Source organism: Herpailurus yagouaroundi, unplaced genomic scaffold, assembly GCF_014898765.1.
Source record: "Herpailurus yagouaroundi ecotype Mexico unplaced genomic scaffold, PumYag 29, whole genome shotgun sequence".
Classification (NCBI taxonomy): domain Eukaryota; kingdom Metazoa; phylum Chordata; class Mammalia; order Carnivora; family Felidae; genus Herpailurus; species Herpailurus yagouaroundi.
In genome coordinates, this window is record NW_024412377.1 from 75,632,808 (window position 1) to 75,649,661 (window position 16,854).

At 38.6% G+C, this 16,854-nt stretch overlaps 1 protein-coding gene across 3 annotated transcripts in view; it reads left to right on the forward strand.

Annotated features, from left to right (window-relative positions):
* Positions 1 to 14,152, forward strand: part of LOC121012245 (uncharacterized) — a 126,392-nt gene extending 112,240 nt beyond the window's left edge. For 2 of the 3 annotated variants that reach the window (XM_040447144.1, XM_040447153.1), the window contains exons 11-13: positions 1,603 to 1,789; positions 10,718 to 10,853; positions 12,821 to 14,152. In XM_040447144.1, the coding sequence (XP_040303078.1) occupies positions 1,603 to 1,789; positions 10,718 to 10,853; positions 12,821 to 12,920 (423 nt within the window). In that variant the 3' untranslated portion in view covers positions 12,921 to 14,152. Of the gene's footprint in view, positions 1 to 1,602; positions 1,790 to 10,717; positions 10,864 to 12,820 lie in introns of all 3 variants that reach the window. The other variant, XM_040447162.1, reaches the window with a different exon arrangement.
* The last annotated feature ends 2,702 nt before the right edge of the window (positions 14,153 to 16,854 follow it).

The window sequence follows — 16,854 nt, forward strand, 5'->3', positions numbered from 1 at the left end:
ACTTCTCAGATCTGCTCTAAAAGCTGGGAAAGAGGATTTTAAGTTAACAGGGATTTCTATTCAGATTCCATGAGGGAACTTGCATTCCTGCTGTTCTTTTTATTTTCAGGGGTTTGTGTGACATTTCTCTCAGTGAACTCGCTAGGTAGTCACAAATTGGGGTGGGATTTCCATTTTACAGGGAGCAGTCCAGGAGGTTAAACCACTGCTTCTGTTTTCTTTTCAATCCCCAAGTACAAGATCTCAGGAATGTCCTAGGATAGAGCTGTAGGCTGAGCAGCATGTTAGAAATTGCATGTCGCATGTTCAGAAATGCACTGCTTAATGTTCATACCCTTGTTTTGGACACATATTAGCCCAACTTTCACTGTTCCTACCTGTTCAAAACTCCCAGTCTTGCAGCAATATACTTTCTAATTTGGGCTTGACCTTTAACTTCCTAACATCAACAGGTGAGTCATTCCTTTAGCCCCTAAGACATTTGATACCCCACTTTCTGAGCTAGTGCTATCACCTGGCTGGTGGGGAGGGGATTGCTTTTGTGCCCAACTGTTTCCTTTTTATGCTATGTGTAAGATTTCTAATAAGGTCATACACTTCCTTTAAATATGCTCATTTCCTCGCCAAATGTCATACAAGCAAAAGGTATTTACTATCCATTATCTTCTCTACATGCTTCGGCTCTTACACATTCAGGGAAATTTGGATTGTTTGAGCTTAAATGTACTGCCCTGTGTCCTATAAGTGTCCTTTCTGAACAATCACTGGCATCATCATATGAGAAACAGCAAGACTTGTGTTTCATTTTACCTGGAACACAATGCTCAATACACTCATCCATCTCTCCAATGTGTCATCCTAACTAGGCTGATATTTGTAAGAGGGCTCTAGTCGGCTGATGCGTTCAGGGTGTCTGTAGCAGAATGAAAAAGGAACACCCGAGCTCCCCACAGGCTCCCTCTTCACAGCAAAGAATACAGCCGGCTCTGCATTCTGGAATCTTCTGCACTGCCTTTTTAAAACTAAAGAGCAAAATAGAAACTAAATATGGAAGAGAAACTGGCCGGCACCTGGTAGGGCATTGTGATAACGAGATGAAGCATTGCATCTACTGCCTCAGGTCAGGTTACAGGGAAAGCCTGCCTCTCAGGCCTATGGACCAAGGACTGCCCTCCAGGGTAGAAGATCTGGATATATCATGACCTGGCACATCACTGACCATGTGAGCTTAAGGCCAGATCTGGCCTGGGGCCTTTAACTTGGTCCTTTGCACAAATGGGAGTTCTAAAGTGAAGCATGAACCAACGGCTGCTATTAGACACAGTAGACATGCCAGGAACAGGGGTAAGAGGACAATCCCAGTGGTCAGTGAAATAGTCTTTTGATTTCCTGACACTAGAACAGAAATCAAAGAGAAGGGACATGAATTCAGGTTTTCTGGCTAGTTGCTCAAGTATTAGATTGCCTTGGCAATAGAATCACTGAGGGCAGTGCCTTTTCTGAAGTCAAACAGACTTAGTGCTGATGTCATTGGCTCCTGGGAGTCAATGACCACTGGCACAGGATGAGGACTCAGATGATCCCTTTGTGCTACACTTGCAGAACCATGTCTGGGAAGACGTTACCCTGCACAACAGTAACCTCCCACCCCTGGCTATCAAGAACCCAGAGTGCCTAGGCCTTTTGCACCAACTGGACAGAAATACAGATATGTGGGTCCAGCACTACTGCATTCTGAAGGATGGCTGCTTGTACTTCTATGCTAGCATTCGCTCCACCCAGGCCTCAGGTATGGACTCAACTTTCACTTGAAATAATAGTAATTACAATAGTAATAGGAGTGACATCCTAGCTTTATGGACCTCTTACCAAGCCTTATACTGTGTGCCTTACCTAAATTAGTTCATTTATCCTCCAATGAAGAGATACTGTTATTATCCTCCTTTTACAAAGAAGAAAACTGGCTGGAAAGTCTACTTAACTTACAAGATCACACATAGTAAGCAACGAAGCTGAGTTCTAAACAGCCAAGCCAACTCCAGATCCTGTAGATGTAAACCCAAGCTTTTTTTTGCCTAGAAAAGCAAAAGTAAGCTCCTTCATTCTTTTGGTTACTGATGGCATTCAGAGTTTATGTCAATAACTTTCTGCTAGGAACTCCCTTTTGTCAGAACATTCCTAATGTTGGACAAATGAATAACAAAAGAAACATTAACTGTCACTTTTCCTTGGGCAAGTTACTTCACTTCCTAAAACTTACTTTCCTCATTGGTAAAATGCAAATAGCTATTTCGAAGGACTGTTGTGAAGATCACACAAGGTAATTGTTATCAGGGTGACTTAACCTCTACATGTAAAGCTCTCTCTATAAAAAGCTCTCACTCTAAAAAATGTACACATTTACATACTTATTAAACTATATATATTAAAAGCTATATATGCAAAATGGGCATATAAACAATATGATTTAATAATTTGGTTTTTTTTATTTTAAGTTTATTTACTTATTTTGAGAGAGGCAGAGAGAGCAAGCAGGGGAGGGCAGAGAGAAAGAGAGAGAGAGAGAATCCCAAGAGGGTTCCACACTGTCAGCACAGAGCCCGATGTGGGACTTGAACTCATGAACTGCAAGATCATGACCTGAGCCGAAACCAAGAGTCAGACGCTTAACCGACTGAGCCACCCAGGTGCCTCTTTGATAATCTAATAATAAAATAGTTGTGTCTGATTTTGACAAGAAATATTTTGCCTTCTTGTAGTCTTTTTTAAAGATTTTATTTTCAAGTATCTCTATACCCAGTGTGGGGATTGAACTCATGACCCTGAGATCAAGAGTCACACGCTCCACTGAGTGAGCCAGCCAGTCACCCCTAGACTTTTGCAGTTTTTGACAAAAGCGATTATTGCTATTTTATTTGCACTTGGATTTTTTTCCCCAAATGAATAACCTTAGTTAGCAGTAGTAAACATCCTGGAATCCCAGTCATTTAATTATTTTTTTTTTAGCATTAATGCTTATGTTTATTTAAGCTAGACAGCCATGCCAAATGGGAAGGAAGTATCTGGTGACCATTTCAGCCTTCTTGGAAAGTACAAAAGAAGTACGAGGTGAATATCACACTGTGGTCCATTTCTTATCACTCAGGATGAATGATATAATGATTCTCTTTCACTTATTCAACTTTCCATTTGAGAATATTATAACATGACCCGAAATATTTTCAACTATTAAGAGATAGCCAGCATTTCTAAGCACTTACAGAACAGGCTGTTGCTATTTAACTCCAAATCCATAGTTGTTTTTTTTTTTTAAGTTTATTTATTTATTTTGAGAGAAAGTGAGAGTGGGGGAAGGGCAGAGAGAGAGAAGGAGTGAGAGAACCTCAAACAGGAACCATGCCGTCAGCACAGAGACCACCACAGAGCTCAAACTCACAAACCATGAAATCATGACCTGAGCCAAAAACAAGAGTCAGAGGCTTAACCAACTGAGCCACCCAGGCACTCCCCAAGTCCATAGTTTTAAGCACCTGATACCAGGATGGGAATGAAGGTAAATAAAACAAAACTCCAAAGTAGTCATGGATTGGGATTTTTATTATAAAATATCACCACAAAAGTCTGAATCATTTTAATTTCCAAATCATTCATGCTCATTTTTAAGAGACTGTTTCCATAGATTCAAAGGGAATGTTTAGGATTGATGCTTAGATTATTCCAAACTGAAATATAAACAAAGTGCTTCCAAACCCCTGGGGCCCAGAGACTGCTACTGATGCCAAGTTTAAAACAGTAATAACAGCCACTAGGTGGCTTCCCTTATTCTGAAAAGTCAGAAGGAGGTCCTACTTAGAAAAGTTCTACTTGGAGAACTGGAAAGTGGCTACTAATAAATGGCCTAAAAATAATAACAAAAGTAGAGTTACCATTTAGTAAGTCCTCCTTTTGTATTGGTCACTCTGTTAAGTGTTTTTACTTACCATTTTATTTAATTTCAACAACACTCTCAGAAAATAGGCTATTATTCCACCTACCAGTTTGCAAACCAATGCTTAACAAGGTTAAATCATTTGCTTGTGGTCCCCTGGGTAGTAAATGGTGAAGAAAGAATTTGAACCCAGGTAGCCTAAGTTACACCAATAAAAGAAAAAAATAGACAAAAATGGACATCTTCTTTATATTCAGCTCTTATCATTTCACACATCTTTCTAGAACCTTCCATGGTTCTTTGTTGACTCCATAGATAGTACTCTAGAGTTTTATACTTTGTCTCAAAACCCTTCTCTCTGGTTTTCTTTTCCACTCCTTGTGTTAAAGCACCTTGCACTCCAATCAAACATGGTCATGTTCTATTTCCATAAGTCACCACACATCTTAAACCTTTTTCTGGCACCATGTCTTTGCTTTTTCTAGTTCCTTCCCCTGAACCGGTGTATATCTACTGATTCCTCAACACAACTTGTTCAGATTCTACCTGCCCTTCAAATTTTTATTCAGTCACCAGCCATCTCTCCTGTCAAGCAATCCCACATGGTCTTAGACAAAGTGCCTCCCCTCTCTGAACTTCCACATTTACCCATCTTGTGACACTTACCACTCTCTACCTTGTATGTTACCTCCAGAGAGCCATATTATCTCTTCTAAGGGACTATATGCTCCAAAGATGACCCTATACTATGTATTTTTAATGAATGAATCAATGAATCAATGATTAAATGACCCCAAGTGGCCATTACTCCCATGAAGTGTGAGTAGTTTGTCATCCCCTCATGTAATAGTAGAGAATGGTTAGAAGATTGGAAAATCAATTCAAAGGCAAAACCAGAACTCAGGCCACCAGATGCCTAGTCTTTCTGACACATCATACTCTTTCTAGCCCTAGGAAGTTACCTAATTTCTATCTATTTTTAATTCCTCTCTTTAAAAAGATCATTCTGGGGCGCCTGGGTGGCGCAGTCGGTTAAGCGTCCGACTTCAGCCAGGTCACGATCTCGCAGTCCGGGAGTTCGAGCCCCGCGTCAGGCTCTGGGCTGATGGCTCAGAGCCTGGAGCCTGTTTCCGATTCTGTGTCTCCCTCTCTCTCTGCCCCTCCCCCGTTCGTGCTCTGTCTCTCTCTGTCCCAAAAATAAATAAACGTTGAAAAAAAAAATTAAAAAAAATAATAAAATAAAAAGATCATTCTGTGACTAATAAAAATATTTAATCAAGCCCATTCATTCTTAACCAGCCATACATCTTAAATATTCCTATGCCCACGGGCCCTCCATTTCTAGCTTAAATTATCTCAAATATGGATTAAAAGAACATTTTTCTTACTGAAATTCCAAAAGAAAATGCTATGTCTAGGCCATGTTCTAAAATCGAGGCCTGTGATTTAGGGTTTTACATGACTCTACTCTTTCCTGAATAAAAAGTGCCATTTGCCTAAGCATGCACCTTGTGTCAGAAAATACACTTTACTTCCACCTCCTCCCCACTCTCACCCTGACAGCTGCTGGGTCCGGATGGAAGCTCTCCCAAGGTTAATCAGCAGCTCACTCTTCATTAGCATTAAGGTGGCTGTTCAGGAGCTCTTCTGGGGTGCTTTACCCTTCCCAAGATTGGAATTTTGCATTGAGGTTTACATTCTTTTCCTAAGAGCCCTTCTCAATCTTATACATCTTAACTTGCATCGTGACCTGAGGCCCGTAGCCAATGATCCGGCACAGTGAGACCCAAGCTGAGACAGAGGCTATCTAAATCTCCTGTGGAAAATCCCCAAAAGAGAAATGCTTCTCTCTACTGTCCACTAAGAATCACTGCCCTGGGGAGCCGCATTTCTTTGAGAGGCCTGGATCATTCTGCTCAGGTGTATTGGTGGCAGAAAGTATGTCTCACTGAATGCTTCCTGTGTGTCCAGCACTTAAATAAGTACTTTATGCTCATCATCTAAAACTAATATTTGCAAAATATCCACGGTTATTGCCCCATTATAAGTCAGAAACTAAGGCTTAGAGAAATTAACTAACATGCTGATGTGGTCACCCAGCTGTTAGGGGACAAAATTTGAGCAAATGCTATCCAAATCCTTATGCCCAAACTCTTAGCCATAATGCTATATATAGCACTCCCTGCCAGAAATTAGTCTTCTTAAAGTAGTACTCAGTATTTGGCATCTAGTCTCTGGAAATCAGCACATTGGCTGCCATAGCCATGATCCGCACAGTCCAACTATTTATCACAACTGGGAATTGTAAGGACAGTGAAGAAATTATTGAGTTAGGGCTGAACCTATGCTGTGCCACAGGCACTAAAATGAATCAATTAAAAATAAAATAAAGTACTCAGTTGAATGTAATCATTTTTATATGCATGGAATGTGAATCATTATATTTATAAAGATTGTACAGAGTTCTAATACTTATACTCAATTCTTCCAGGTTATGCTAAGTGAATGACCTTCGTGCTGGTCTGATCTATAGTTCCTCCTTCACTTGTATTGTCCAAGCTCTGCTTGGCTCTTGCATATCCTACCCTTGCTTGGTTCCTTGTTCTCCAGCCCAGTGAAACAGGCTGTGGTTACTATTTATAGCATTATTCGTCAAACCACAGGTTTTTACCCCCTTACTGAGCCATGCAGTCAATGTAGTAGGTTGTGGCGAGTATTTAAAAGTACAACAGAATAAGGGCTCCTGGCTGGCTCAGTTGGTTAAATGTCCAACTTTGGCTCAGGTCATGATCTCACAGTTTGTGGGTTTGAGCCCCATGTCGGGCTCTGTGCTGACAGCTTGGAGCCTAGAGCCTGCTTCGGATTCTGTGTCTCCCTCTCTCTCTGCCCCTCCCCCGCTCAGGTTTTATCATTCTCTCTCTTTCTCTCAAAAATAACTAAACATTAAAAAAAAAAAGTACAACAGAATAGAACTTAATTGAATAGAAAATATCATGGTACATCACAATGTTCCACAAAACTTTTGGTCTAACTGTATGAAAACCCATAGAGCTCTGTATTTATCACATCTTTGGATCACAGGCAAAAAGCCTGGAAAAATACTCGTATACAAATCATTGTCTCTGCATTCCTGGTCAGTTTTGTGTTCAGAATCTTAGGTTCTTTCCTTTCAATTATCTTTGTCATCCCCCTAGGATATTAGTTGCTTTGTTATTAAGACTCAACTTTCTGTGGTCACCACTTCATAGAGACATGGTCCCCTGACCACAGCATCTCAGAGGCTTTACTGCTTTATTTTAATTTTATTTTATATTAATTTTATCCAATTGATTTCTCTTCTTTATAAGAGATCCCGGACACCTCACATGATATTTCTTCTAAAGATATGTGTAGTATTTGGGACCTGACTTATTTACTGTAACAGTCACCTGAGGGACTGAGACAATCCCGGGGACAGCAAAGAGAAGGCAGGGAAACGATAACAATGAAAGGGGAAAGTACGCGACGTGAGAAGCCACATGGCCCTAATTTCCTGGAAAAAACAGGGTAGATGCGAATCTCACATTGTACTTTCAGCTAGATAAACATGCCTCTAATGTGTATTGTAAGAGTTGTAGAAATAGCACTGGTCAGCTCCCTGAAGTCTGTGCTTACTGTCAAGGAAAGTGCTCGTACTTTAACAATATGCATCACTGCCTCTCCTATGCTGGCTAATATTAAAAAGCCACTGTACAAGTATTTCCAAAAGCCCTTTGGTCAAATGCCTCTTCATAGGCCCTCAGGCTCCTTGTCATTCACCATATACTTGATTTTTTTCCCTCTTATCTCTCTCCAGCAAAAGCTGAAAGTAACAAATTGTGACTTAACTATTGTTCTTGAATAAATCACATCAAGGTCTATGTGCACTTCTCAGATATATTTTACATTATTGCAACAAATGGAACACTTAATGCTTGCATAGTTCTTCTGAGAAATCTCTGTCCAAATGTTGCGCCAGCTTGCTATTTATTGCTGCTACTTAATAACAGATAGAGACTGGACCAATGAGGTCACCTCAAATGAGGTAATAGGGTTATAGTCAGACGTCTTTACTGCCAATCATTTCTACCCTGCAACTGGTTAGAAAAGGGGTCAGAAACTTTCCTGTTTGTAGCAGACATATTTTTGGACAAAACTTTCTATCCATTCTCAAAAAGTCTAGGGACAGAAGAGGGTATTCATATCTGCTTAGACATATGAGAAAGGGAAATCTCACAAGAAAGAAGACATCAGAAACCAGTACAGTAATATAAATGCATTGTGCTATTGTTGGGAGCAGAGAATTAAGACAGCAAAATAACCCTTGGATATGTCTTTGGGTAGCCTATAGTCCTGACACATCTAGCACATTGCTTATTCTACTTCCAGGATATACCCCAAAATATATATCTATGCAAAAATTTGTATACAAGTATTTATAATGTTAATCATTATAGTCATGAAAATGAAGAAAACTCAAATGTCCATCCATGAACTAACGAAGAGATAAATAAAATGTGGTATACCCATACAATGGAATATCATTTATCCATAAAAAGGAATGAAGTACTAATACATGACGCAACATGGATGAACCTTGAAAACATCATACCGGATAAAAGAAGCCAGTCACAAAAGACTGCATATTGTATGATTCCATTTATATTAAGTGTCCCAGGAAAAGCAAATCCATAGAGATAGAAAGTAGGTTAGAGTCACCTAGTGTTAGGTTGGGGCAGCAAATGGGGAATGACTGCTAATGGGTATGGAGTTTCTTTTTGAGGTGATGAAAATGTTCTAAAATTAGATTATGGTGATGGTCACACCACTCCATAAATAAGCTAAAAATCATTGCCCACTTCAAATGTGTGAATTTCATGTTGTGTAGTGTAGATTAGCACAAAGACACAAGTCACTCTCTGATTTTTATAAATACCATTTTACTGGGACCTTCTAAAGGGGAAAAAAAATCTAACCATTTCTGAAATGAATGCATTTCTAGAAGTTAGCTTTGAAACTCACTCTTTTTAAATAAAAAAAATTTAATTTACTATTGCATCTAAACCCCCCCTATAAGATCATGACCTGAGCCATAGTCAGATGCTTAACCAACTGAGCCACTCAGGTGCCCACAATAGCCAAATTATGGAAAGAGCCTAAATGTCCATCAACTGATGGATGAATGGATAAAGAAATTGTGGTTTATATACACAATGGAATACTACGTGGCAATGAGAAAGAATGAAATATGGCCCTTTGTAGCAACATGGATGGAACTGCAGAGTGTTATGCTAAGTGAAATAAGCCATACCGAGAAAGACAGATACCACATGGTTTCACTCTTATATGGATCCTGAGAAACTTAACAGAAACCCATGGGCGAGGGGAAAGAAATAAAAAAAAAAAAAGGTTAGAGTGGGAGAGAGCCAAAGCATAAGAGACTCTTAAAAACTGAGAACAAACTGAGGGTTGATGGGGGGTGGGAGGGAGGAGAGGGTGGGTGATGGGTATTGAGGAGGGCACCTTTTGGGATGAACACTGGGTGTTGTATGGAAACCAATTTGGAAAAAAAAAAAGAAACCAATTTGACAATAAACTTCATAAAAAATAAATAAATAAATAAATAAATAAATAAATAAATAAACAAATTTTAAGGGAAAAAAAAAGTAAACCCCCCCTATAAAACAGACAAATTTTAAAGTCCAAAAGCCACTCTTTCAGTTTAAAAAGAAAAAATGTCTGACTTCCGGACAGTATACATCAGTACCAAATATAACCAAAAGGAAAACAAAGGTCAGCCATAGTCAAAGGGATGAAATTTTTCCTTCATGGTTTCGTTTTGGTATAGAATAACTACCAGATAGAGCAAACATCCAAGTTGTATTTTTGTATTTTGTTACTACAATGCACTAAAGTGGCTCCTGGGAGGAAGTGGGAGATTAGAACAAGAGTTAGCAAGAGCAAGAAACAGGTTTAAACAATCTAATCACTGATATTAATGACGTTACCTAGATTGTGTACATGAGATTCAGGTTACCACAGAGCATCAAGACACTATAAAACACATAAAGGTTTTGAGTTTTTAGCCTCTTCCCCCAGACCAATATCCTTTCTCTACCCCCAGATAATGGAAACAAAATTCAGTCCAAGAAATATACAACCACTAACTTGGACTCAAAGAACCATGGGGAAAAAAAATTATCTTCCAAAACCAGTCATTTATTCTCATTTTAATTCAAGTTGGCTCCCTCATATCACCCTGTGGGTTCATATTTTAAATGTGCTTTGCATATTCACAAAGAAGGTGAGAATCTACATTGGTTTTAGAAACTGCTGGCAATCTCCATTATTATTCAAGAAAGCTGTTTTAATGGTTCTGCCTAAGCAAATAGTATTTAATTTTCCTCTAATGTGATATTGCAGGTGTCACTCTTTGATACCAAAAAGTTTATTTCAAAATGTGTCCTCCAGGTAAAGTACCTGGCGTAGACCCACAGTAACCCAAGCTAAATACTGAACACATAATGAGAAGACCACAAAAATGAAAACTGGGAAATCCACCTGTATTACCAGTCTTGCCATTAATCGTTAGTGGAGGACCTTAAATTACATATTCTTCCGAGTCTCAGTGTCTTCATCTATAAAATTAGACACCTAGAATTAGAGATTCCTTCAGATACAAAGTTTTCTTGATGCTTTTTCAGATTCCCTTTTTTTCCCCCATCTTACTCTTTCCCTATTCTCATTTTTTTTTTCTTTCACCCTCTGTAGGTGGTCTATATCTGCAAGGATACAGGGTGAACGAGCAGATCCTTAGCTTCAAGCAGTCAGTAATTGAACTCAAACCTCCATGTGAAGAGTTCAAGACTTTCTATTTCTGTGCAGAAAATAATACAGAAAACCAACGGTAAGTCAAGGTCTGCATATTTCTTCTTCATCTGCTTTGATAAGTCTTCTTAGCAAAACCCTTACCCTTACTCTCCAACTTCAGTTCCCATCTTCAGTTAACTCTCTCCCTTTCTTGCATAGTCTTCATAGCTAATAATCCCCCCCATTGTTTTTTTTTTTTTTTTTTTTTTTTTTTGGCAATGCATAGAAGATGATTCCTCCAGAAGTACTTTTTTAAGTGGAAAAGGAGTCCACAATTCTCCCCAAGGCAATGGGCTCAGACTTAAACATAAAAAAAAAATCTACTAACACAGTTTTCCATGAATATTATGTTATTAATTCAGATTTGCTGTCTCACCTCCTTTCATATAACTCTTATTGATATGTCCATCCGAATTTGGTCAGTTGTTTGGCTTTGTTATAAGCCATTGAAGGATATAGAACTTACCTATCTAATTCAATATGTTCAGTATCCACTTTGACATGCACACATGGGCACTTGGGTTCATGATGATTTGGGGGAAAAAATAGCAGTAGAGTCAAAAGAGACAAAACCATGAGGCAGAAGAAGGATTCTCTGGTACCTAGAGGATCTTCCTCCATCTAATTTCAGTACTCAAGACGTCCTGTGCCCTCCATCTCTCATTCCTACTATCAACTACTTGATGACCATCCCTCACCTCATCCAGATGCTTTCTCCCAACTGTCTGGGTTAAAAAGATCTAATAAAGAAATTCACAGTCATTTATTAAAACAGAGGACATGGTAAAATTTCCAGGGGTATTTACAAGAACCAAATGCATTGCTTTAACTCAAAGAAATAAACTCTGAAAGTAGAATTTCAGGATTTCTAGCCAGTAACCTTTAGGGAAGAGAGGAGTCTCCCTACCTTCTCCCATTATGTAAACCTTGTCTGCACCACTCATTCCTAAGGATAGGCTAGAGTGGGAGGTTAATGAATATAGAATTGCTAGATATTTTGCCAAGATCTTTTTCCTTGGGCTTATGCTATACAATCTGGGTGGCAAACTAAGATGGTTCCCTTGAAGGTAAGACTCCAGCTGGCATATTAGAAAAAGGGTCAGTAAAATAAAATTAACCCTTATCTGTTAAAATCCACTGTCTTCTCTAAGAGTGGAGGTTGAACAGTTAGATTTCGCTGCCAAATCCATGAGTCAATATTATCGATAGGAAGCAATAGTGAGTCACTAGAGAAATACTTCAAAGCATACGAGTAGAGTTTTGCAAAGTGTAGTTCATGGGATTCTGGCTCCACAAGATGCCCTACTCCCGCAAAATAGTTTTTAGGAAATGATACATATCATATTTCCATCTTAGAGAATCACAAAACATATTAACTTATCAATGTTCCTGACACAGCCTGCTAGAAAGAATCCTGGTGAGCTCTTCATAACTCCCACTACCCAAGCTTATCTGACCCAACCTTTCTTTTAAAAACATGACACGTGCTAATTACCCTTAGAATAAATTCTATATGTGTACACTTTATAAACCATCACAAAATAAAATGAAAAGAAGGAAATAGAAAAGAGAGGGGAGCTAACCTAGAGAGTTTGCTGTGGTTAATAGAATGTAATAAAGGAATATTTTGCCCTAATGGCAATATTTGATAACTCTATATTTGATCAACTGAATTTGAAATTTCTATAGGAACAGTAAAGTACTATTAATAATTGCAAAAGCCCTATAGCTCCATTAATCACTGTCTACAAACATTGAACATTCTTCTCATCCTAGTATTTATATGAACATAGTTTTACTTCTTTGCTAAACATTACATACTCTGCATTTGGTGTTTTACCTTTCATTCAATCCAAACCTAAGGATGAGGGTTTACTATATTGATTTCAAACTAAATAACCGAGAGAAATTATTAGAAAATAAATTTAAACGATTTTTTAACATTTCATCTTCCTACAGTCCAATTTTTTTTAAATGAACTGGCCTGTACTGTTATTTCTACAGCTGGATTACAGCGCTGAAAGCATCTATCAAAAAGTGGCTTCCTTTGCATCAGGCTATTCAAGACTTCATGAATCGACCTCTAGAGGAGACCAGAATGTAAAAGAAACCCTAATCTTAAGAGAAAGGACCCACAAAAATCACTACCAGCCTGTTGTGGGAAGAAACAAAAACATTTTTTATTACATAGCATTCAACTGAATGTTCCTCCAAAACATTAAAATTTTGTGATAATATTATCACTTTGTTTTTGAACCAAAGCACAAACATCTAATGCGACATTCAGAAAATAGAATATCTATCAACACCATTAATATCTCACGTTTCTGCCCCTCAGGCTGCTCGTGTTAGCATCAAAAAATAGTATGTTCCATACCCATGTCTTTTGAAAGCATAAATTCAATAAAAGTTAATTTCTTTTTTGTATTCTTTGCTAAATTTTCCATTCTTTCCTTTGACTGTAGGCTTCCCAGAATGCCTATAGGCCATGATATGGGAAGCTGATATTTGGAAAAATTAACATCATGGAAATGAAGTGGCTTAAATGGTGAATAAATAATACAGCTAAACAAGGTCCTCTCTGTCAGGTCATCCTACAATCAATTAACCCAACTACTTCCCAGGACTTCGCAGATGAAAGAAAATAATAACAATTATTGCTATAAAAATAAGGAAGGAAGTAGGCTGAATCTAGGGGAGCAAACTCAAAAAATGCATTGTATGATTACCTGAATTATTACCTGAATTATCTGTCACACTGCAAAGGGAAAACACAAAATGAGTCACGAATGTCCTGCCCTGGAAGTAACATTCAGAGAAATTCAAAAGTAAATTCTAAGTAGTGACCTCATTTCTTAGTGGAACAATCCCAGTGTGGAGCCATGATGTTGTGATGCACTTGGAAGTCCCATGCCCTTACTAATGGAAGAAGGAAAACAAGTTTCAGGGAGTTCAATTGTCAGATTTAAGTGCTCTGGAACAACTGAAAACAATAATAAAAACTTAAGGTCTTGTTTGTTCACAAAATAATAGTATTTCAGAGCTCACAAAGACCTTACAGCTCAACCCCGGTTTATGGCGAAATCTCAGGGAGGGAGTTGCCTGTTGAAGATCACAAAGGTTGTTAATGAAAGACCAGGAACTGAATCCGGGTCTTCATCCCTCCATCCAGTGTTGTTTCCACTCATCCTACAGCTCTTCATTGTTATAAAGAATGTGTGGTCTCACAGAGATAATGTAATCACCCACTATCCGAAGTTGTCCAATGCTTCTACTCTTTGCCTGAGATTGGAAACACATCGATTCCAGCAATAAATCATGTTTATATCTCTACAATCTCATGAAGAACTTCGTGTTGATTCAAATTATATCATTTTACAGAGAATCTTAAATGTGAAAAAGATATCAAAATTCATGCCATTTTTCATACACTCCTCACCTCTGCCCTCTCCCCCAAAGACTGTGAACTCTTCAAATAGATGGCAACAGTTTGCAGCTGTCATTCACCACAACTCAGATAAAGGACGCGTGAGTGTGTGAGCATGTGCTACTTAGTTCCTGTATTAAAAGAAGCTGCACAAATGAACCCATGCCCCCCAAAAGACATGCCGTAATACCCTAACCAACCTAATACCATAATCAAAAATATTCAATTAACAATAACAGATAGTCCTCTGTTCTGACAATGGTCTCTTTGTTCTCCCAGTATTTGCCATGACAATAATGAGGTCTTTCAGCAGGGGCATCATCAGTAATGTTCATGTCAGAAACCTGGAGCTCATACATCCGCTCCCCAGTGGAGCACTCGGCCTCTTTGGAGCTCCGCCATGGAATGCACAAACTGTGCCGTTACCAGGCAGCCAGCTAGTGACCACAGCCAACTGTAACACTGGCACAGAGCTTTCTCCTGAAGGGGAAAAACAAAAGCAACTACCTCAATAAAGTGTGAATACAATTTTCCCTGAATTAAGCAGTTGTATAACTCACTTGGAAGTAAAAGGTATCAATGTTCAAAGTTACTCCTCAAAAACTACTGTTGCTATTCCTGGAAGATTCTAGAGCTCTAAACAGTACCATACATTATGCCAAAAAAATTTGTGTGAGCATTTTTATGTGGAGACAATTTTAAGCTTTTATATGATTTTCAAGGGATACGTGACTCAAAAAGAACTTTTTAGGTCTAAGATTAAGAACATTTCTCAAGATCCACAAGGTTTCCATCTTTTAATAGATACAATATGGAGGGGAAAGGGCAGGGCCGGTCTTCTACATATGCACTATCTGACCACACATTTTAGGATTAGCCCACCTTTTGGCAAATCAAAGAGAGCTTGCCATGAGTCCAGTGGTCAGTTAGCAATTATTTATTCATTGAGCACCTACTGTGGACCAAGAACTGACTGCCACCAGCCTACTACCATTAGGAGAGGTGAAAAAATTATTAAAGTCTGTTCTCTGTAGCCAGAAGGCCCAAGTTCAAATTTTAGCTCTGTCACTTCCTGGCTGTGACTTTACACAGGTAAACTTTAACCCTCCCTGCTTTAGCTTCCTCATCTATAAATGGGGATAATAGTATCTGTCACATGTGTTTGTGAGAATTATATGAATAGTGTACAAAAAGCACTGGAACAGTGAGTGTCCCCGATGAACTCTCAATACGATTATCAATATCATTAGCAAGGATTGTCAGCCAATAGTCACATCTCTGTGGACTCTTCCTGAGGGAACACATCTTGTCTCCATTTCACTACCCACAGGTAGAGGATAAAGGAACATTCCATCAGGGTTTCCATCTTAAGTGGGCTTAATAGAGAGAGCCAAATATAGTTTCAGGTTTTGTGGGTCATATGCTGCATAGTATTGCCTATTTAGAACCCAAAGACTGGCCTATAGTTGTCTAAACTCTGCTAGCCCAACTCCTTGATAAACTTGGAAGATTTTCCATCAGTATTCCTAGAAGCCCTAAACTAAGTCCACATTGTTCTCAGGAGGTCCCTGATGGGCCTAAGTAGTGCTGATCTCGCTCCAATTCTTGTTCTGCCTCATCTGTTGACTTAACATGCACACTATAAAAGAAAACCCCTGGACTGTTCTGTACTTGGGAATTACATTTAGTGAAGATAAATTAAGAAATATCAAAGAGCACAATGAATTAGAAGGGAACGACAGGCAGTCAGTCAATTTCCTTATTTGCCTCACCCGCTTAGCCTGAGAAAATGATCTCAATGATCCCTTGCCTCCCAATCCCTCTCAAGCTTCTTCCTGGGCTTGGAACAATTTCTCCATACCCACCCTGACTTCTGAGAAAAAATACTTTCTCCAGAGTACAATTGTGTTTTCCATTCCGACCCATGTAACAACCATATAAAACCATTTCAAAGACGTGTACATAGTGGGATGTAAAAGCTAATGAACCTATAAAGCATATTTTTTTAAAAAGTAACCACTCTATACTAACAATTCCTCACAGCTTACATATACAATATTTATGCATGTATCTTTTTGGCTTAAAAATATCCCTCATATGTTTCCAAACCTGTCTTTTTAGAATGGAACCCATTCTTAAGCAGAGATTTTCATTTCAGTGACTCTTCACAGGCTATGAATACCCAGGATGCATAAACAAGGTTCTGAATTATGCTAGTGGATTATTTGATCAATCTTTTGAAGCAGAGTGAGGAGGTTCTCATGTTTTTAATTCCAGGTGTGATGGCTTCAGGGAGGTAGGAATATGTCTGTCTTACTGTATTCCCTGAAACTAGCACACTGTCTCGCATACATTAAGTATTCAATATTCATGTGGAAAAGCATAAATAAATGAATTCCAGCTACTGACCTGATCACAGATGAAAATTAAATCTTCTAATTATGAATTTAGATTCTAAGTTGCATTAGGACTTTAAGGGTTGACAGTTACCGAAAGGTTTTGGAGTAGACGTAAGCATAAAGGTATTATAATTATGAAGAAATGGTGGCATCTATGGAAATTAAGGCAAGAATGCACCTCAGAGGTAGCTTCAATGGTGATCAAAGCATTA